Source organism: Betta splendens, chromosome 3, assembly GCF_900634795.4.
Source record: "Betta splendens chromosome 3, fBetSpl5.4, whole genome shotgun sequence".
In the NCBI taxonomy this organism is placed as follows: domain Eukaryota; kingdom Metazoa; phylum Chordata; class Actinopteri; order Anabantiformes; family Osphronemidae; genus Betta; species Betta splendens.
The window spans coordinates 14413335-14434326 of record NC_040883.2 but is presented as its reverse complement, the minus strand read 5'-3'; the positions used below and the strand labels follow the sequence as shown (position 1 = coordinate 14434326).

Sequence of the window (20992 nt, the reverse complement as noted above, 5' to 3'; positions counted from 1 at the left end):
AGTAGTAGTATGTACAGTGAATAATGCACCTATTAAAAAACGTTTGGTTGAAAATCCTCCAAATACTATATTAATATAAATGACCTCATTCTCTCTACTCAATCCAGTCTCCAACCTGAACTTTAAAATCTACAGTCATTATCAGGTGTGTTCAGGCCCTCGACCACCTCACAGCACTCACACGAGATTTGAAAAGAAAACACAATAACTCAGCCTCAGTTAAGAGTTATCCAAGTTTATTAATATTTTTTAAAACTAATATAAATCCCACAGAATATGATCCTGGTGCCTTTAAGTCAATGAATGCATGGATACCTGCTTTAAGTACTGCATTTCAACACTCCATTCAAAATATTTTTTTTTCTTTTTGTCATATTCAGCAGAGTGGAAATACATGGCCTCAGCGCATTTTCATATTCACTGCTATTCTCCTACCTTTTTCTCTCTTGTGCAAGTCTATGCGAGTGAGTTAGTCAACAGTATTAGTGTTTATCTTTCCGCCGCAGCCAAACTGGACGCTGCCGCTCAGATAAAGAGAGAGAGACAAAAGGGAAGGTGGATGAAACGGTTCGAAGTGCGAGAACAAACAGTAAATATTAATCCCAAGTAGAGCTGTGTATTTCCCTCTGAACACACAATGGAAATGAAAGTCCACACCACTGCCAGTATCGAGCTGACAGAATGATCCCAGGCTGCGGGCTCATGTGAAACCCCTTGCACACGTGTAGACCTGAGATCACCTCACAGAAAGCTAACTGACGCAGGCCCGTCTGCGGGGAAGGATCCCCCGAGGAGACGGAGAAAAGGTTCACAGCAGACCCCAACAATCGCTCGGTTTAGAAAGAACAGTCAAGGGGGGATGTGACATTCTTTTTCTTGCCCTCTGAAATACATCAGATGGTGGTGATAACGGTGTTTTAGTCAAATGAAGGTGCTGGAAAGAGGTGTAACTAGCAAAGCATGTGCATATTCTGGGAGTGAGGTGAACAATGGAGTTTATTTCCACTCTAGAAATACTGGGGTGTGCACTAATACAGCAGCTGATCTGTTAACATATTTCCCTAGTTAGGAATGTCTTGATTTACTTAAAAAAACATCTTTCACTAACAATCCACATCTTCTAAACATAAACTAATCAATACAATGATTGGTAAAATGAATCCTGCAATGTTTTTTATTCGAACTGGAGGTTGACGTTCTATTCTAGTAAAGCAAGGCATTAGGTTTACAGAAATGCACCTTTACTAGAGCAGCTATCCTCACCTGCGAGTTGTAAGGCTGTGTCAAGCCCACGTTATATGTGCAAAGAAATGCATTGCAAGGAAACATGCAGAGAAACAAAACAGAAATGACACTTGAGGAAACAATCAAAAGCTACATAAAAGCTTTATAAATACAATAAAATCTTAAACCGTTAATGGAGAATTCTAGCTGTTGTAGTAATATGTCATAGCTGGCACTCTAGGCTCAATGCTTTTTTGTCAGATGTGTTTTCTTTTTCTTTTTCTTGTAGTAGAGCTGCACAGGTTATTCATGCCATCTTTGGTTGACTGCGGTACTGAAGAGAAAATTAATATGACCTCAAAATAAAATTTTCAACAAAAGGGGTTGTTAGAAAGACAGCATCAACTCTCGGCAGACAGCTGCGCCTCAATGTCCACTCTGCAGATGGGGCACTTCTTATTGGTGAGGAGCCACTGATCCACACAGAGCTGATGGAAGAGGTGCATACATGGTAGGCGCCTGGAGAGAGGAGAAAGTCTATTAGCCCACATGTATGGCACTAAACTGGGTCGGACATTGTCTCTCCTTTTAGGTTGTAGAAAAGTACTAAAGTACGTTACTAAAGGTGAGCCCATCTGGCAACTGCTGTGACAGACAATGACAACTGAAAGAGAGTTCATTAAGTTGGATTTGGGGCAAATAGAAAATGAAATCGACTGAACCGATGGAGGCAGAACTGATGTTGGGCCACAGTGACACACAGATGAGAAACCACGCTTCTGAATGTCAGCAAACCGATGCATCCATTAATGTCACCCGTAGCTCACCCACTGAAATGTCCTGTCTCCAACATGTGTGATTACAATTTTGAGCAGATGATGAATCAAACAGCCTGTTAACAGGCTGTTCACCTCTAAGCAACAAGCCCTCTCCCTCCAGAACCTTCAAGTCAAAGTGATAACACAATGAGAGACACGAGCCCATAGACTGATGCTTCAGAACAGAAGCATCAGAAATATTGTAAACCTGTTTTTAGTAGTAAAATTTGTTTTACCAGCAGGTTTGTGAGTCACTTGAAAACAAATACATGAATAAAAACCTCCATGTGTTTAAAATGAAGCAGGACATTTGTGATTTCGCTTCAGGCCAACAGAGGGCAGGAAAGACTTCCTCACAGGAAACCTGAGCCCGTGCCAAAAAGCAGCTCCATGAGGCTGGTAATTTTAAGGCACTCGGGGGTTTCCTGCTGATTACTATACCTTTGGGTCCTAAGAAACACAGACCTCAAGGGACGATGGGGGAACGGAGCAGCCACACCTGCCATCCCCCCACAAGCACAGCCTGACGAACGCTCACCTGACATCCTCCCCTTCCTCCAGTATGGACAGGCAGATGGTGCATTTCTCTTCGGTGTCTTCGTCGGCGCCCTCGTCGTCTTCTTGCTTACCGTGCAGCTTCCTCTGTTCATCACAAACGTTTGGAAACATGACTTTTGAGAAGCAGCGTCAATCAGCAAAGCTTCGTCAGCAGGCTCATTACACACAGTGTGGGTTGCTCGCTCTCTTAAACACATTCTCCACCTGCTCAGCTAAAACCCTGCGGTAACATTACAAATATATATTACACTTGTATAAAAACATAATCTCATCTATGAAGAGCAAACTATATTAGGAACAAACACTTTGAATAAAAAACCAAACCAAACTTTACATTCCTTTGGGGACAGAGAGAATGGTCATTTTGTCCTGATAACAGAAAGAAACTTTCTACCTATTGTCTCTACGTTAAACATAAAGTCATTCAAATCTACGTCATTAAGCCGAATCCCCTTGCCCCCAAGACTAACGCTAGCATCTACTGTACATGTGAGCAGAGACATGTTTCCAAATCCACTTGTTTGCTTATTTCTCACCGATTCAGGGGTTGCGTGCATATTTTTCCCAATAGATGCCCAAGCTTCAGGAGTTAACTGTTGGTCAATGTCTCTCTCCAACACCTTCTGTATTGGGTGGCAGGGTGTTAGATTGCTTGTTTAGATACAATTGAAAAACGCTAAAGGAAATTTTTATCCCCAACATTGACTTCACAGCTGCAATCTCTGGTAACAGACACTACAGTATTTTCTAAATCTTGGCAATACATTATGTTTGAAATGAGCACAAAAGACCACTGTGCACTCTGTCCCAGAATAAACTGCAACAGACATGCAAAACTATATAGAGAATAATCCTAATCCACTGCACATCATATTTCTAACCCCCAGCTACACACAGCCTCACAGGCGCTCACCTTCTTGTACTTGTGTGGGTAAGTGCACCTCTCTATGGTTCCCTGAGAGGCTCCTCGGTTCACAGTCCCCAGTCTTTCCTCTAAATGCAGCAGGTCCTGTTGGAAGTGGTACAGACCAATGGCCGTGAGGTGAGTCTGACAGACACAGGCTCTTTTAACACCCATAAAGCCTCAGTCTAACAGCACAATGTGCAAACCGTGTCTATTCAGACTTCTGACCTGCAGCACTGAGGTTGTGGTCACCTGCTAAGCTAAAGTTCTCTTCATCTGGCCAAAGCTTGTTTTGTGCAAAGTGACACAAAAGTTTTTCCTATAAATTTATACTGGGGTAATTTGAGGCTGAGTATTTTGGTCACGAACACTGTGACATGCGGACCAAGCCTGCAGATCAAACTACCGCCCTTGTGATTAAGGCCAACTCCGTCATGGCTGCATCAAATTGTATCTGATTAAACCGTTTGACTTTCAAACACTTTTTGAACTAGTGTTCTTAGTACATGTTTCTTTCTCATTTCTTCTTCCCTTCCTATAGCAGCTGTGTTTATCTCTACAATTGACATAGAATAGGTTTTGACCCATTCATAATTTAAGAGTTAAATAATGATGAGTCATGTGTTGTTCTGAAGTTTGTAACTGACAATGCGATGGGTGAGGCTGTGACAGGAAGCTCATACAGCCGTTTTCCTCACCTCATAGGTTCTTCCAAAGCCAGTTATTCTCGATGAGATGTAGCGAATGTGCGGGTAGGTCACTTCGGATATGCCAGTGTGCTATGAGACAGAAAGCAACACAATATACACAACACATTAGTCCAGCACCAACAAAGACCACTAACTTGACCGAGGTAAAGATCATCTGATCCATAGTTTATTGGACAGGCTAAATTATAAACTGAAAAAGCTGAACAGTTCGACCAGAGTGATGTCTATATGCAGATACACGGTTTCAATAATTATCACATGCTATTTTATTAACCAGCACTGCTGTGACAGCTGCGGCTACTAAGGGTCAGGAAAAAGTGTCTGTAGCAGGAGGACAGCAGCCAACGAGTGCACAAGCCACAGTTCAGATGGAGGGCAGTACATTCAAATGTAGACTTATTAAAAAGGAGCTGCAGTTATGTGCAAGAACTAAAGTTAAACTTTAAGTTTATAAAAGAGTCCCTGATGCAGGCAGACGTCACAGATGCATCCAAATTAAAACAGATGCATAATTAATATGCTGAGTGTTCATCAAAATGTTCTTCTCCACCCGTTACTTCTACACACGCATGCGGTCATTAACTGTGGATGTATTCAAAATATTTGGGAACCCTCAACAGTGTTCTGACTTAATCAGCTCCAGGACCGATGCTACAGAGACGCACTGATTGCAGAAGACAACAGGTTGTTTGTTCGTTTGTTTGTTTGAAAGCATCCATGGAAAAAGTCTTTATGAAAGTGTTGACTGCATTCGCACAGACCCCGACTCAAGGATTGTGGGTTTGTTGAGTGTGCACTTGAAATGCCTGATGAGCCACTATTAATTGCTAATGCATTATTCATGTGGTTCACCAAACCATCCTTGAAATAACTGATGCTATAAATAAGGGGCCAACACCATTAATCTCAGCCAGACTTCATATAAAAGTGATTCTTTCTCATTTATGCTAATGTATGCATGTGTGCTCAGGGTTTCTCTCACCATGAAGGGGATGGGGAAGTGGTGCAGTCTAGGGGGAGGGTGGTAGTGGGGCAGGTGGGAGTGCAGGTGCCCTGAAGGGTATGGTGGCATAGTCACTCCAGCCTCGATGCCAAGCTCCCTGTTGACAGACACAAACAGTAATCAGCCATTGCTTCTAGGCCTGAACATAAAATCAGAGATTCACATCAAACCCAGGCTGAACTTTGAGTCAAGCTGCTAATACTGACCATGCTGTTCTCTGCTCAGGCTGCCGAGGGTGGGAAGACATAGTTTGTGGCACGTGGATGTGGTGACCGTGTCCGTAGTTAGGATGCATTCTGTGGGGGTGTGGAGGTGGACGCTCATGTGCTCGTCTGCAATGACAGGAAAACGTTGCTTTAACGAAGACCGTTTCGTGTCAGGAGCTTCATATTTCACACCAACATCTGTGCTGGGAACACTCACGTCGGGTGCTGCATCATCCGGCGCCTCTGGACCTCCATCCTCTGCAGCATCTCGTGTTGATGGAGTCTCTGCACAGAGGCCCCCAGTGCTGGCATATGGTGCGGCAGGGTCTGGTGGTCTGCAGACAGGTGCGGGGCCAGTGGGGCACTTGAACCGGAGAGGTGGTGGGTCGACAGGGGAGGGGGAGGGGCAGGGGGCACAGCGTGGCCTGATGGGTGAGATGGCAGTGGTGGATGAAAGGTGACAGTGTGGGGAATGACATAATCGCCTTGTGGAGGGGGCTGCGGTGCGAGCTGAGGGTTCCCATGGGAGTGGGGGCAGGCAGTGGAGGGCTGATGGTGTAGTGAGCGTGTTAGAGAGCCATCTGGACGGGAGGAAAGAAAAGAAAAATGATTCAGATCAAACAGGAGATACTCTTTATATTTTTATATTGTGGACAAATCCTGTGGAAATGTTAAACAAAAAAATTAGTGAGTCTGTCAGTGCTTTGAGTTTTCTATCCTTGCTGCATCTTTCTTCCCACCAAAGCAATCCACCTCTTAAAAATAGGACATAAATACATAGTTTTTCATTTATTAATATGTTGTTGGGAAGAAACAACATACACACGTCTCATTGAAGTGGTAGAATTCTCTACTACAGGTTCACTGTTTTCATCTTGGGGCTCATTTGCACAATTCCATAATATTTCTTGGACAGCAACAGATGATTATGACACATAGGATTATCAGGGTGCAAATGAGAACACACGGAATAAAGAATCATTTTGTTTTGGGGATTTGATGACAAACCATATACAAATCATCACCTGACTTACTCTGATGAAAGGATTAGTCATTTCTGACCTCATGCACCAGTCAAACATACTGTATGTGTCTATGAGTTCTACATTTATACCTTATGCCAGCAGACAAATATCTTGATGCATCATGTTGCTGGTGATGCATATGAAGCAGTAATTTGTTATTGTCTGTTGCTATTATTAAAGCAGGTTTCTGGCAACTACTAAACAATCTGACTTTCATACTGTGAGTCATTCATGTAATAACTATCAGTAGGAGTGTAATGGCTCAGAAGAGACAGAAAACGTGACACAAACGTTCATTATGTTATGAAAGCAGCGCTGTGTTTATATAAAAAGCTCCTCATAAGCTTTCTGTCAACAGCGGCTCTAGTGCACTCTGTGAGGCATTCATGGTCAGCGCAGAGTGGAGGTCATCCATACAGCACGCAGAGGACCCGTCCACCCCACCCACCAAGCCTCACATTACTTTCACCTAACGGATTTTGTATATACTCAGATGCTGTTCAGCGTGTCCTCTTTAGCGTTCCAAACTAACTAACTGAGGTCTGAACCAAATCATTACAGCTCAACATCCTGAGAGAGAATTGAATGAGGAAAGTCAAACTACAGAGATGTGAGTATAGGCACCCACAGCAACTGTCTGCCCACATCCCCACGAGAAAGCAGCGTCACACCCCTTCACTCTCCATGCTGAGCTATTCTGAGTAGAATGAGCAATTAACTACTTCTGCCTGGTACAGTTCCCACAGCACTTGGCACATTAACCACCAGGCTCGGTTAATTACCATTAACATTAGCTTTTAGCAGTGCAGCTGTCTGCCAATTTTCGCAACTACCATGGCGTTGCAAATGAGCAAATTTTCCAAATGCAGCAGCGCTTGGAAATCCGATTTGTAAAACTCAAAAGGAATAAAACTGGTGTTGAATGTCTGGTTTCTAGGATGCAGGCGAGCCGCGTAACTCACAGGGGGGGTGCATGTAATGTCTGCAGGGCTGGGGTTGTGTTTGTGGCTGGGGCTGAGCCACTATGGAGGAGCCGAAGGAGTCCACCACCGCGGGCTGGCTGGGTCCAGGAGTAGCCTGGGAACCATAAGCAGGAGGCCGTGAGGTGGAGCCTGGGCAGCACGGGTCAAAGGCCGAGGTGCTGCCATGGAAACTGGCGCCACCGTTTCCACCACTTCGAACACTGCTGTTACTCAGGTCCACTGGCAGAGTTTGCTGTGGGAGGAAGGCAGAAATGTCACAAAAGACCAAGGGCACGCATCCTAATGCTACAACTAATGCTAAACGAGACTTTCTGATGCCATATTTATTCTGAGAAAATGATTGAATCCAGCCACATATAAAACTAATTGGTTAATGTACAACAAAATGTACACAGGACTACACCACAGTCCAGACACAACACAGGAATAAGCGTTTGGAATGTTTTCTGTCAGCCTCTAGCTCAACGCTGTATCTAGATAGACAACATCATCCTGATTAGTGATGAGTGTTAGACCATGACCTTCACTAAATGAGTGGGCGGAGGGAAGAATGAGGCACAGTGAAGCTGTGGCAAAAGAATGGAACAGAAACATAGAATCACAATTTTAAACACTTCACTGATGATGTGATGTAGTGTGTGTGTGTGTGTCCAGTATTATACACACCCACTTAATAAAGGTAATCAGTTAAGTTAAACTACATATGTATGTAGTTAAACTACAAATTTTAATCATACCTGGTCATGGTAGTGGGCTGTGTTGCTGCTGCTACTGTTGTTACTGCTGCTGCTGACTCCAGCGCATGATGCAGGTAGAGCACTGGGTCGCTCCACGGGGCAGCTTGGCTCCTGAAAGGGGAGGGTGCCCACGGGCTGCGGTGCTGGGTGATGGACGTGATGGAGGAAGTGGTGGCCGTTGTTGTGGCCGTGCCCGTGGCCGTGCTGAGAGGCGCCGGTCTGCTGAGAAGACGACGCCTGCAGGCAGCTAGAATGGGAGTGGCTCAGGGGCAGGTGACCGGGCGAGGGGCCTCCGCACGGGGAGTGCTGCTGACAGCAGGATGGGAGCCTGGGCAAAGCCGTGCCTGCGTGTTCTCCTGCTGCCCCAGACAGACTCGGCCTGCTGTCATCTATTATGAGAAAGATACACGATTAGCATTGCAGCGAGTTAGCGGGTTACCTGGCGTATAAACACATCTAGAAGGAAGCACTTCTGGACCCAGCCCAAAACAAACGGGTCTGTAGCGGCTTGTATCAACTCCCTACGTCCTGTCTTACCCTCTGTGGCTGTGCGAGTGGAGCCACTTAGCCTCTGTGTGTGCATACTTTCAGGTATTGGGCCGGGGCAGCTAGTGGAAGGGCCAGGGGCATCATTGATCTCTGAGGTAGAGGCATGATGGGAAGATGACGACGATGAAGACCTGACTGTTTGAGGGTGGATGCTGCCAGAGGTTGTTGGCACAACTGAGAGATCTGGGAAGGAAAATAGAAGAGTGTAGGGCAACGCTACAGGCAACGTAGCAAAACAACAGACTATCACTCTTGGAAAACGAATTTCACCTATTTTATACCTCAGTCAATGAAATATGACTTCCACAGTTTCTATAACTACCTAAAGCACATAGGGTCACTTTGTCTGGAAAGAACAACCCCTCTGTGGACGTGTGTGCACTTGCCTGTTGAGGCTTAGCAGCCGAGGAGAAGAGCAAACCTTCTTAGCATTCCAGAGTGTGAGCTCCATCTATTTTTCATATCTACAATTTAATTTCCCCCCTTTTTTCCTAAGAAATGAAAATAATCTAATACTCAGTGCTGTTATTAGCCATCCATCATGGGTACAGGCTATTAAAGAGACTGACATTGGACTGAGGCCACACAAATGTTTAAGGTTAAAAAGGAGCCAGCATTTACAGACAATAAAGTCCTTAAGAGCTAAGATAAGAGCTAGTGGCTCAAACTGCTTGATCTTAAGATACAATGATACATATTTCTTTCTTTCTAATCAATTTATAACTAGTTTATGTACTAGTTTATTTATCAAATTTCAAATATTATCTTTACTTTAATTGTTCATCATTACCTCTGACTCTTGCAAAGATTTCTATGGTTAACGCATTGATTAGCTTTAAACTGATGTCTCATTAAGGGCTTCCTCATACCATCTTCATCCACTGTGAGGTCCACCACCTCTCCGGCATTCTGACGCAGCGGTTGGATGACGGTGGAGAGTCTGTGGCGTCCACGTGGCTCTTGGAGGCGATTCTGGGAGCAGCCATTACCCCAAAGACCGCCAAGACGTCCCACTGAGCGTGACCTGTAGACATACAAGACCACCAGGATTATCCTCACAGCCCAGTGAAGCACTGGTTTCACCAGCGCCAGATTCTTAGAAACGTTTTCCAAGCCTGTGGTTGCCTCGACAAAAGGAACTCGGAAGTAACAATGGGCCATTCTGGCAAAAGTATTCACATCAAGTCGTACTACAAACCTCGAGTGATGTTTTATAGGACAAAAGTTTTGTGATCTAGACTACCGATTTTTTTTACATGTTGAAGCTATGAAAACTCAAAACCACTGGTACACAACGATCATTTTAACTATGATGCTGTGTTGTCGTCTGCATCTTTTACCCTCAGACTGCCTCCAACTCAACAACACTTTACATGTTTTTCTCTTGCTCCGTGTCTCTGTTGCCTTGTCTTCAGCCCATCTCGCTTCCTTTTAATTTTCTCTCTCCTGTTGCTCTAGCGCCTGCTCTCTGGGACTGGCCTGAGACACTGGGGAGCAGCTGCATTCTCCCCACAGTGCCGTAAAACCAGGTGATGTGAGGGAGGAGGGGCGAGCCCGCGGGACGACGCACTTGAAACTGTATGTGAGTGCCGTAAAGCTGGGCACCATGGAGCTTTCGTGCTGGGGGATTTTACCGCTGCTCCTTGGGAGATTTCACTAAAATACACAGGAGCAGAGGGAGAAGGCTGTGTATCTGGGTGGCAACATCGCAGCCATGTTAGCAACTGGTAAACTGAAGAGTAGCTCAGTAATTATAAGATGATTCAATAAATGCTCAGTGTAATAGGAAAAGCAGTATTAGTGTATATATGTAACATACATCTTGGTCTCTAACCTCAGATGATAACCATCACATACTTCACTTCTAATATTAAACACTTAATCCGGATGTTCAATGACCATAAATAGAACCTACGGTCATAACAGAAACTTGTTCTCCTTTTACTTGTGACAGCTCTCTTTCATTGCATTCTTTCAGCGTGTTTAACTCAGGAAACACCATCCTCCCTGCTGTGTAATAAGGGGGATTCCCTGCATCCAGTTCAATTTCCTGTGAGACACGCCGTACAACACAGAAAATGTCGAAAACAGGGAAAGCAAACTTGATGCAACACAACACGCAATATCCAGACACACACAACGCACAGCAGTGAGAAAGGAGCACATTTGTGCTAGTGTCTAATTGGCCAGGTTCCTCAGCTCTGGGTTGATCCAAGGGAGCAGGACTACCCACTTGGGATGCGCTCATAATTAAGTAGACCTGGGATTATTTTGTAAATATCTGTTTACCACCATTACCCCCTGAGTGTTGAAGGAGGTGTGAGGGGAAGCAAAAGGGAAAACAGTACACTGTAAACTTGAACACTATGGGAATGGGTACCTTGGCAAAGCTGAGGCTGTGCCAAGCCGCCATAATGTGAGCCACGTACTCGAGGGATGCGGGCTGCAGTAATGTGGAGTAAACTGCTGGGACTGATGCTATGGACACCTAAGGCTGGGAGTTTGGGAATTACAAGGGAGGAGGTCTTACAAGGAAGAAATAGCAGTGTGTGGTAAACAATGTGAGACACAGGGGAGCAGGTTGCCTTCAAAATTAAAGCTGTTATGATGTCACCTTCAACTCTCCGCACTGGGTAGAGGATGTGGTTTATCAGATGAGATAATACAAAATAATCAATAAAATAATTGCATAACACCATTGTTAATTACCAGTAGTTAGAATTTTTCATTGTTAGGCATCAGAGCTATGTTGCACCTACAATCACATGCAGGTGCAACATTTTAGTAATTCATCCATATGTAATATAATCATTATTTACCGTCGTTGTGCTCTGTTAAACACTGTGGCCAAAATGTCCCACAATGCACTGGTACCACGCTGGAATGTTCTTTTTAACGCCCTGCTTTTGCCAGTGAGTGAAATGCAGAACAACAGGAACAAATAATAAGCAGAAGTTTAAAATGAAAATACTCATGTCGACAGGCTCCCTGAGCAGGTTTGGCTTAAAAACATGTCACTTTGCCCTAAATCCACTAACACACAACACAATTTGTACAAGGGGGTGAGGAGAGCCGAGTCCTGTGTAAACATTGGTAACAGACTCTTGGGATACTGACTGACGGCACATTGAAGAGGACGCGAGTCCGTCTGCGTGTGCTCTATGCCTACGTTCACATACACTGCACATGAACTGGACCCTCGGTGGTGTAAACAGAGACTTCACTGCTCATTCTGTTGGCTTTGATTCTCCGCCCTCTTGCTCTGCTCCTGCCCATCCCCCTCTTCAGTCAGGCTCATCTCTACATTCTCTAGCAAGCTGGGACATCTTGAGTGTAGCAGATTAGACAATTTATGGCATTCAACGCTTGGTTATGATACTGTAATATAAAGTGAGGGAGAGGAAGAGATAATTTGGGGAAGAGATACAGATAGAGAGAGAGAAAGAGAGGTTCACCCAGAGACAGAGGTTTATCAAGCACGCACATAATCGTATGCAGAAGGAATTAGGATGAGTATTAATATAGGATGTCAAATTATGTGAATAGACTAACGGTGGTCTCAATGCCTTATGGGAAATTGAAAGGTCAGACAGGAGGAAAAATCTATTATCAATATCAACATGTTACTTAAAGCCAAAGCCTCATCAGCGAACCTATACAGCGTCTGGTTACAGTATGTGTGTACCAGAACCAGATGCTTACCACCTCTAATAAACAGCAACCGTGTTTAGAGCTGTAAAGCTTGTTCCTTTTTAACATCACATTGCAACTGTGAGCTAACGTTGGCAGCGTTGAGGGACATTTGCTCTTGTGACCAATACACATCAGACATATTTCTCTTTAGCCAGTTTCAATCATGTGATCATTATGGTCCAGTGAATGTCAACAAAACAAATCCAATACAAGCAGACACACTGTTACAGCGTCAACAAGCCAAATTATAACACACAGCTAAAGAGGAATACAATATATACCAAATAGAAAGGAGGCTCCAGCATAATAAACGTGTTATTGCCAAGTAATTAATTTATATTGGGAACACATGGGTTTAAAATCTAAATGCCATATGAAACAGAGTAACTTTTTGCCTCCCGCTCTGAAACAGACCACATACGAGACTAAATATTGAAGTTTTGACACAAAAACATCTGTGTTTCTATGCGATATTTGCAGAAGGAGCAATGAGCAGGTCCGTTGAGAGCCACATGGTTCCACTGCTATAAACAACTAGGCATGCGGCTCTACTATGGCTGCTTTCTCTGGGCAATGTGAGCTATGGAATCCATGAGCAAAGTGAAACCACTGAAGCGCTGCACCGTGCCCCATCCTGCGCACTTTCATCCACACACACACAGACACACACACAGACACACACAGACACACACACAGACACACACAGACACACACAGACACACTCTTAAACAGCAGCATTCAGAAGCCGGCACTTATTCATTTCATTTCCTATTTGTGTACCTGCAGGCACAGATACTCTGGGCAAGGTGTTTAAAAAGTCATTAGACTGGCAACAGAGAAGCCACTTGGAATTATTACACTGGTTTAATATAACAATCTAACACCACTGTACTACCCTGAAAATAAAGGTGTAGTAGAAAAAAGTACATACAGCTGAGGCCAAGAGTTCCCCCTCTAATAATAAGCTGTTAAAAAAAAGCTAAAAGTCAATAAGAGTCAGCTCTTAAATAAATAGAATTACTTCATTGCAACCTTGTAACATTCTCAGACGTGTTTGTTCTTACACTCACGACTTTCCCAGAATATTGTTACATGCATGTCTGTTTATGATCCCAGTTAAAAATGTAACAAGCTCAACTCTCATCCCGGCATTCACGCACCCGTACACGCCTCAGACCTCTGCACTGGTGGACACAACTGACTACAATGTGAGTTTACAACCTGCGCCCCAACAAACTGAGCCACGTTCGGTTTCCTTTTAGAGGTTTGGTGTCTAAACTGATACTTATAAGCAAAATGTACAGTGAATGTAAGAAACTGCTGAAAACGCTGACGTGCTGACCTGAAACCATCTCCGACTGTGACGATCTCCACCTCGCTGTCCGTTGAGGTGACGTTGATCTCCTCACTGGCAGGGACAGCGGGAGCCGGAGCTGGAGTCGACTCAATCACCACCACATCCTCATCCAGACCACCTGAAAACAGCAGGGGACGTTATTGTAGGACTCGCAAAACAACATACGGTACAGTCCACGAAAAAGCAAAGAAGCCGCCAGAGTAAGGTTTAAGACCTCACAAAGAACCACAGTATAAAGAAAACTGGGTAGTTTTCAAATGCAGGCCCTTATCTTTTTAAGGGCCTAGTAGGAAATCATGCAAATAGGCGGAGAGAGCAAAGTTTGGTGCTGGGCAGTTGTATAGTTTCAATAAAATCGTAAAAAACAATTTTCAGCGACAAGAAGAACAAGACGCTCTCATAACTTGGCCGTGACATAATAAACTGAGGCAAATCCAAGATTTTTCAAGCCTGAAGTCAGTGTTTGTGCCATGCACTGCCTGCCCAAATAAATCCTATGCTGTCAGTTTTTAAAATAACTCAACACTCTGCTTAATGTGGAAGTTTATTTTATGGTTACGAAGCATCTCGCCAGAAAGTGAGCGAGTCTCGTGCCTGCTTCTAATTATTCACTTGAAGCGTTGCTCTGCGTAAGCGAGCGTTGCTGACTCACACATCTGGTGTTTGAGTCAAAGTTCGTAGCTGTTCATCATCTCAGTGTCACCTACTGCATTTACTCCATGAGCTGTACGTCAGCCTACAAAAGGCGTCACGTTTGGACGCACTGGTCTGTCGATGAAGACGAGAGCGTGGAGACAAGCATGTCACGCCCAAACCCATATTATTTACCACCTTGAATTGGTGCGAGTTTCATGTCCATGCTGTAGTGTTCACTCTGTGTTTGTGCACGTCACTAAGTGACTGCTAGTGAAGTTCAGAAGTCCCCAGTGTGACTTCTATTCTAACCATCTCCTGAGAACTGCTGCTTAGCACCCTCTGCAAGTCTAGCTGCCTGGAACTGTGCTGAAGGATGTGGTTGCACAAACAACAATGCTTTTTAACTTCCAGAACCAACACTTACCACCGTTAATTTAACAAAATACTGGAATCAGTATGTTCAGTGTGGTTGATGGGTGTTAATTGGGTACTTTATAGCATTTAGTTTTGTCTAAATAGAGATCAAGCAGTGATCTGCATTAGGACCCAGTTTATGAGTAAACGGTTTTCTACATACACCCCACACCTGCTCCAACTCTGGACATTTAGAAGGCAGCCTTTTAGCACTTGCCTCCTTGCTTTTGCCCTACTGTGCCTCAGCTTGTCATCCCCTGAGACCTCTTGTTTCTATGCAGTGGCTGCCGCTCAACAGAGTCTGAGTTGTCTCCCATCTTCCTTGGAGGCACAACAACAACTAACTTTCCATTCTCCCCTGGGGCCACAGCAGCAAAGATATTGCTGAGGCTAAATTACTACAACAGGAAAACAATGATTCAGGGTGCAGGTGGAACTTTTCAGAGGTTATTCTGACTCCTCGTTGTAATTACTGGAACATTTGCGATCAAACGAAGGTGCCCTTCGTGTGCACACTGGGTTGTGCTACTTTGCTGAGAATGAGGCCAGAAAGCAGTGGTTTATATTTAAGCGCTGCAGAAAGCTGCTGTTCTAACAGGTACAGACAGCTGCACTTTCCATTCCAGTCTGCCAGACGTGGGGCCTTGAACAGTGAAAAGCAGCAGCTCTTTCTTAATTTGTGGTGCCCAAGTAATTACAATAACATACAGACAAGATTCAAATGTGTGTTGCAACAATTATCACGTTGCAGTAAAAAGTTTTAATTTGCCGTATTTCTTTGTTAAAGAACAATAATCTGAAGCGTTTCATAAGATAAAACATATAAGCCAGTATTGATGCAGATGAGAACATGCTATTTAACTTTCATATAGTGTGGTTTGCACATGTTACACTGGGGACCGACTCCCAGAGCTGCTCAGACAAACAAATCTTCTAGCCATTAAAGACACCAGAGCCTCCTCTGCTCTGATGATGAACGCTGCCCATGAAGCCAATGTAAGGACAGTCTGTACTCTAATTAGATGCAATTGATCACTTGAATAGGAAATGTTGAAAAATGACAGGGACAAAAAGTTCCAAACGCATCTGTCCCAGATGTGCAGGTGTTGACAGGAGGTTTAAGCTGGTTACAAGGCAACAACAACACAACACACAGAATCATGGAGGACACGTGCATTATCTGATTTAGAGCTACTAAAACCAGAGCCTAGCGTATCCTGTTTCATTGAGTAAGAATGGAAACAGCAACAAAAAAGTAGAGTGTTTCAGCAGTGGGCACATTCTCTGTTGTAATGTTAACACTGGGTCAGCCAAAGAACCCTCCACGTGTCCTGCAGGACTTTGAAATCAGACAAATTATAAGGCTACATATTTCCTTCCCACCCAACAGAATTGATTTAGTTGAATGCTGCAGTTTGTGCTGGTGCAGTGGCTTCATCTGTTACTGAGGATTCATCTGTCCTGCAAAGCTAGATAATACATTGTTCAGTATCAGTTTGCTTGTCCTTCTGGATGAGAGCCAGAATTGAATCACTCGGTGTTGAACGCTAGATGCTTGATCCTCAAAATCAGCAAACAGACATTGAGACTGCTGTCGCTTACTGATAAAAGCCAAGCTCTCACTGCAGGTTGTTACATCTGCTGGAGTCGCATCCAGCAACATCACTTCTGTTTTCCGCTCTGCTTTTCGGTGAATATTAATATACACTGCATCAATGTACTTCAATTATAATATGTAAATTCATAGTAGATTGAGTTTTTCCTGGTGCCTGTGACCTTTAGAAGACATCATCTCCATTATAATCATACATACAGCTGTGATAATAGCCCTTCTCGTTTATGTTTAAATTACAAGGATAATCAGTAAAAATCACATATAAATATTAATAAATATCATTAGTAGTCGTAGTAAACTTGTAAACAGAAATAAACATTGATAGTGCTAAAAACATGATGCTGGAGTCCACAGTGCTTCATAATCACACTGTGATGTTTCAGCACTGTGACAGAAACCTTGCCTGCTTCTTATCATGTGATACATTCAGCAGAAACATACGCCATGCTAGATTCACTACAGTTTAACACAACACCGTTACAACAGAGTGAGGCTTTGTGATTACCTGTGGCTACTGTGGCATTTGGCTGGCTGCTGGTGCTGCTGACATCGACGTACAGCTCGTCCTCTGCCTCAGTGGAAGAGTGGGAGGACGAGTCACCACTCAGCTCCTCGCTGGAACTACTGGTGCTGTGGAGTAAAGCATACTTCCTACGTGCAATCACTTCACGTTTTTTCCTCTGCAGTAACCGTCGCTCCTTTTGCTTCTGAGTCCGCTGACCCCCTCCAGGACCGGTTTTCAAAAAGCGCTTCCTATGCAGAGACCGCCGACTGTTCAAACACGGCCGCTTCAGCAGCACTGCCTCAGTCTCAGACCGCACCCATTTGTGAGAGCGATTCCCCCGAGTTCGGCCCAAAACAGGGCGCAGGCCAACTCCAGTGGGTCCCCCTGTTGTCAGGGCAGGAGGCTTATGTTGGCCCCCTGTTGCTCCAACTTCCCCATCATCCTCGGAGCTGAGAGTGTCTGAGTCTCCGAACCGCAAGCTGGAGGAAGGGGAGGATGCACAGTCACTGAAAGAGGACTCATGATTATGGTCGTCCTCACTGGGGTGCTGCAAAAGTTCTACCCTGGGACGCTGAGGAGCCAGTGAACTCTCACTAATGTGGCCCTCCTTCAGTGAGCAGTCTGATGGCCCTGCCTGCTGACCCTTTCTTTTTCTACGCCCAGGGAGGCTCCTCTCTGAGTCTCTGTGTGTTCCGGTGTCCCTCAGGGGCCGATGCCTGGACTCACACAGGGTTTCGTATTCGCTTCCTGCCTTTCCGATCACCTCCATGTTGTTAGTGAAGTTCTTGGCTGCCTCCACAGGCTCTGGGTTCACCAGTGGCTCCTTCAGATGCTCCTGTCTGCCGGGGGCCTCAGACGGCACCTCACTCTTCATGGTGGCAGGTCCGTCCTCAAAGGGCAAACACAAAGTGTACTTGCATCAGTTCCTAGGGTTCTGTCTGCTGCATCTCACAAAACCTGAAAAGAGGTAGAAAAGAGTTAGAGGTGCACAAATTAACCACTGCCAAAACACATGCAATGGCAGTGAAGTATCAACAGAAAAACTCCTGATCAGTGTGTTAAAATTACTTCATCCTCTGAATCATCCATTCAACAGAGAGAGTCCAGAAATGGTTTTGGTTAATGTAAAAAGATCCACTACAGGCTTCTGGAGCAGAAACTGATCACTGACCATCACAGCTGAGTCACAAGTGGTTCTGAATCAGAAAACCTCTGGCGATGTGCCCCGGAACGTTGAGCAATGTATCCTACATTATCCATGAAATGCAAGGCTGAAATGAAGCCTTAAGTAAAGAAATAAAAACTGCACAAAAAGATAAAGAAAATAATGACACTGCAGCTTTATTTGTTTGAGCAGAGGATTTAAAATTGTATGAACCAAACCAAAAGTTTTTTCCAACTGAAGAACAAAAGCAAAGAGGAAAGCTAGTGAATGGGTAATTACATAAAAGCTAATCTATTAAAATACTACTTCATCTAGATTCATACTTTCACTCGGTAACTGTCATATTTTTGTTAGTACAAATTAAGAAAGTGATCCAAGCCTGAGAATTAAAAACAGAGAGCACAGAGTCAAAGTAATGGCTGAGCAAATTCTGATCAGTTTCTGTCTGATTCCAGCAAAGCCCATATCAGACTGAACGAAAACGGGATCTCAGAGGAATAAGTTATTTTCACGTTTACGTCATGACTTTGTGACAGCTCTGTCTATATTTGGGAGCACCAACAACTGATCTGTCATAACACAGATGCAGCAGATCAGTCTGACCATCCCAGCTGTATATTTTAAGAAAGCAAGTACACTGTGCAAAGAGACTAACTAAAAAGCCAGAGCAGAAACATGCCATTTTATTGCTCCTTAATGAACTGATAAAGCTTTGCGTGGGCAGACCTATTGCAGATACCACTGTGTCTTTAATTGCTTATCTGCAGGAGGGTTCACTGAATGCACTGTGTTTATCAGCAAAGAGTCACACAACATTAGGGACAATGCAGAAATAAAGTACACAAGTCAACACTCACAAACTACAGAGCATTTGAGGGTCCACCCACAAAAACAAGAAACAACACTTACAGATATGATGTAACCAGAAACCAACACTATTGTTCAACAATTTCAACTAATTTTTTAGGGAACATATTGTACCACTATGTCCATGTGGAAGTAAATTTCTGTTGCACATATAAGAAAGAAAACCTAATCCTTTAGAAAATTTGACACGGCTAAAACCTGAAGGATGCTGCTACAGAGGCATATAACAGAAGTCCCATTTCATGTCCATGGGACTGTTTCAGGGAAATGCAACACAACAAACATTCCTGGCAGTGTTTGCTGCGGGGTAATTGAAATAACATTATGGGGTTTCTTTCTGTTGTAATGAATCCCCTTTGCCTATAGAGAGGTTAAACGCACGGAGCACTGCCACTGCATTATTCACTCAGGCTCAGCGCTCATTTCATGAGCGCATGCCAGCTGTCACTCCACCTGAAGCATTCAACTTTTGTCAATTGCCCACGGGCAGCAGTCATACTTTCGTCAGCTTTCCATCAACAACATGCGACGCACTTCTGGTGGTTAGAACGAGCTGATGAGTGAAAGTCTGAGAGGAGCTACAGAGAGCGCTGCGCAATGACAAGCATGAATTCAGGGGCCTCACAGGACGATAGAGATGCATCAAGGTTAATTAATACCGATTTCATATGCAGAGGTTCATATGCGCATAAGCAATAGATAATACATCCGAACCACATACGGAGGAAATTAGACGATGCAACAGCAATCCGGTCCAAGAGGCATGACTGAACCAGGACTGTTGAGGTGCTGGCTGCTAACGACACCCCCCGTGCTTTATATCCGTGAAACGACTATTAACCACTCTGGTTAATCACACAAACGCAGAGCTGTGTCGACGCATTTAACTAGAAAGTATCGAGCCATAAACCGGGCTAAGCATAGTTTCTACAACGCTTCACAATCACAATAAGCGCAGCTGCTGTCTGTCTGTCTGTGTCCCACAATCGCCGCTGAAGAGACTAAGGCCAGAGAAAAATCGTGGTAATGGGGAAACACTAAAATACGAACGTGATTTTTACAAACCGAACTTCTGGTAAGCGTGTAAGCATCGAGAAACCGAAATAACTGAAGTGGACGGCTAGCCACCTAGCCTGACACCTACTCCAGACAGAAGACAACAAAGACAACACGTACCTGGCTCTAAGTCCTTTTCGAAATGTGTCACTGTCTTTCTGTAACATGTGAGGATAAATCCTGAGGGAAATGCAGACCAGCGGTGAGAGGGGACGTTTCTAAGCGTGACTACTAACTACAACTAGGCAGGCCTACGCATAAATCGCGATCCTTGGACGGTAGTGGCCAGAATTGTGAAACTGACAACACAGTCCCGAGCGGAGCCGAGAAGCAAGTCGAAGGCAACGGGCCCGGAATAGCTATGAGCTAAGCTAACGAAAGGCTAGCTCCACTTCACTCACCAAATGCCCGATTACACGCAGCCATTTTGACTTACACGGGAATACCAACGACTCTTCAAAGCTACTACGGGCTGTCTGTTACGTTTATATTTGAAAATAATCAAAATGCTCACTATTAGCCCTCGACGAAGTTCCCATTCCTTCCTTCCGATGGATCCACTGTTGTTTACCCAGCAGGTTGTCTGATCGCTGGCTACGGCTACAACACGGCCGCTGGCATAGCCGCCTCAAGGGGGCGCCAAAACGTTAGCATACATACCCCCTAACTTTACGACACTTTACGACAGCTGATTTATCTCTTACATTTCAAAGCAAACAGTCTATAATATGCTCTCTGTGTCGATGAAATTGTATTTTGTCATTTTCCTGTGTTGATGCGATGTCACTAGAATTTATGTGCAATTACTAATGATTATTGTGCTGGTACTGTGCTGGTACTGTGCTGGTAATCCCAGGGTCATTGTTTTACGTCTCTATTTTAAATACTTTTGCGCCCACCAGCGGATGTAGAGTGGACTCATTCCTCCCAATTCAGCGACAATGGTGGAAGAAGTAGTCACATCCGA

The 20992-nt window shown here is 44.3% G+C and overlaps 1 protein-coding gene across 4 annotated transcripts; it reads right to left on the bottom strand.

Moving 5' to 3' along the window:
• Positions 1 to 219: 219 nt before the first annotated feature.
• rnf111 (ring finger protein 111) lies at positions 220 to 20682 on the bottom strand. Of its 4 annotated transcripts, XM_055507333.1 has the most exons (16): positions 20540 to 20619; positions 20146 to 20205; positions 16938 to 17894; positions 13753 to 13885; positions 9587 to 9741; positions 8706 to 8900; positions 8169 to 8557; positions 7411 to 7663; positions 5641 to 6004; positions 5424 to 5549; positions 5197 to 5314; positions 4203 to 4283; positions 3514 to 3609; positions 3137 to 3223; positions 2581 to 2684; positions 220 to 1743 (listed from the first exon to the last, which is right to left on the bottom strand). In XM_055507333.1, the coding sequence occupies exons 3-16, from the start codon at positions 17809 to 17811 to the stop codon at positions 1626 to 1628; spliced, it is 3093 nt and encodes a 1030-aa protein (XP_055363308.1). In that variant the 5' UTR covers positions 17812 to 17894; positions 20146 to 20205; positions 20540 to 20619; the 3' UTR covers positions 220 to 1625. The 4 variants fall into 4 exon arrangements, with proteins under 4 accessions (XP_055363308.1, XP_028999855.1, XP_040925923.1 ...); XM_029144022.1 differs by lacking the exon at positions 20146 to 20205 and having other exon boundaries at positions 20540 to 20682; XM_041069989.2 differs by lacking the exons at positions 20146 to 20205; positions 20540 to 20619 and adding an exon at positions 20462 to 20480.
• Between the last annotated feature and the right edge of the window lie 310 nt (positions 20683 to 20992).

Excerpts from the sequence above, each read along its gene's own strand:
- rnf111 (XM_029144022.1), bottom strand. The coding sequence starts at position 17,811 with ATGAAGAGTGAGGTGCCGTCTGAGGCCCCCGGCAGACAGGAGCATCTG. Across the intron at positions 2,685-3,136 it reads TGCACGCAACCCCTGAATCG|AGGAAGCTGCACGGTAAGCA; the intron begins GTGAGAAATAAG and ends TGTGATGAACAG. Across the intron at positions 1,744-2,580 it reads GAGGAAGGGGAGGATGTCAG|GCGCCTACCATGTATGCACC; the intron begins GTGAGCGTTCGT and ends TCCTCTCTCCAG.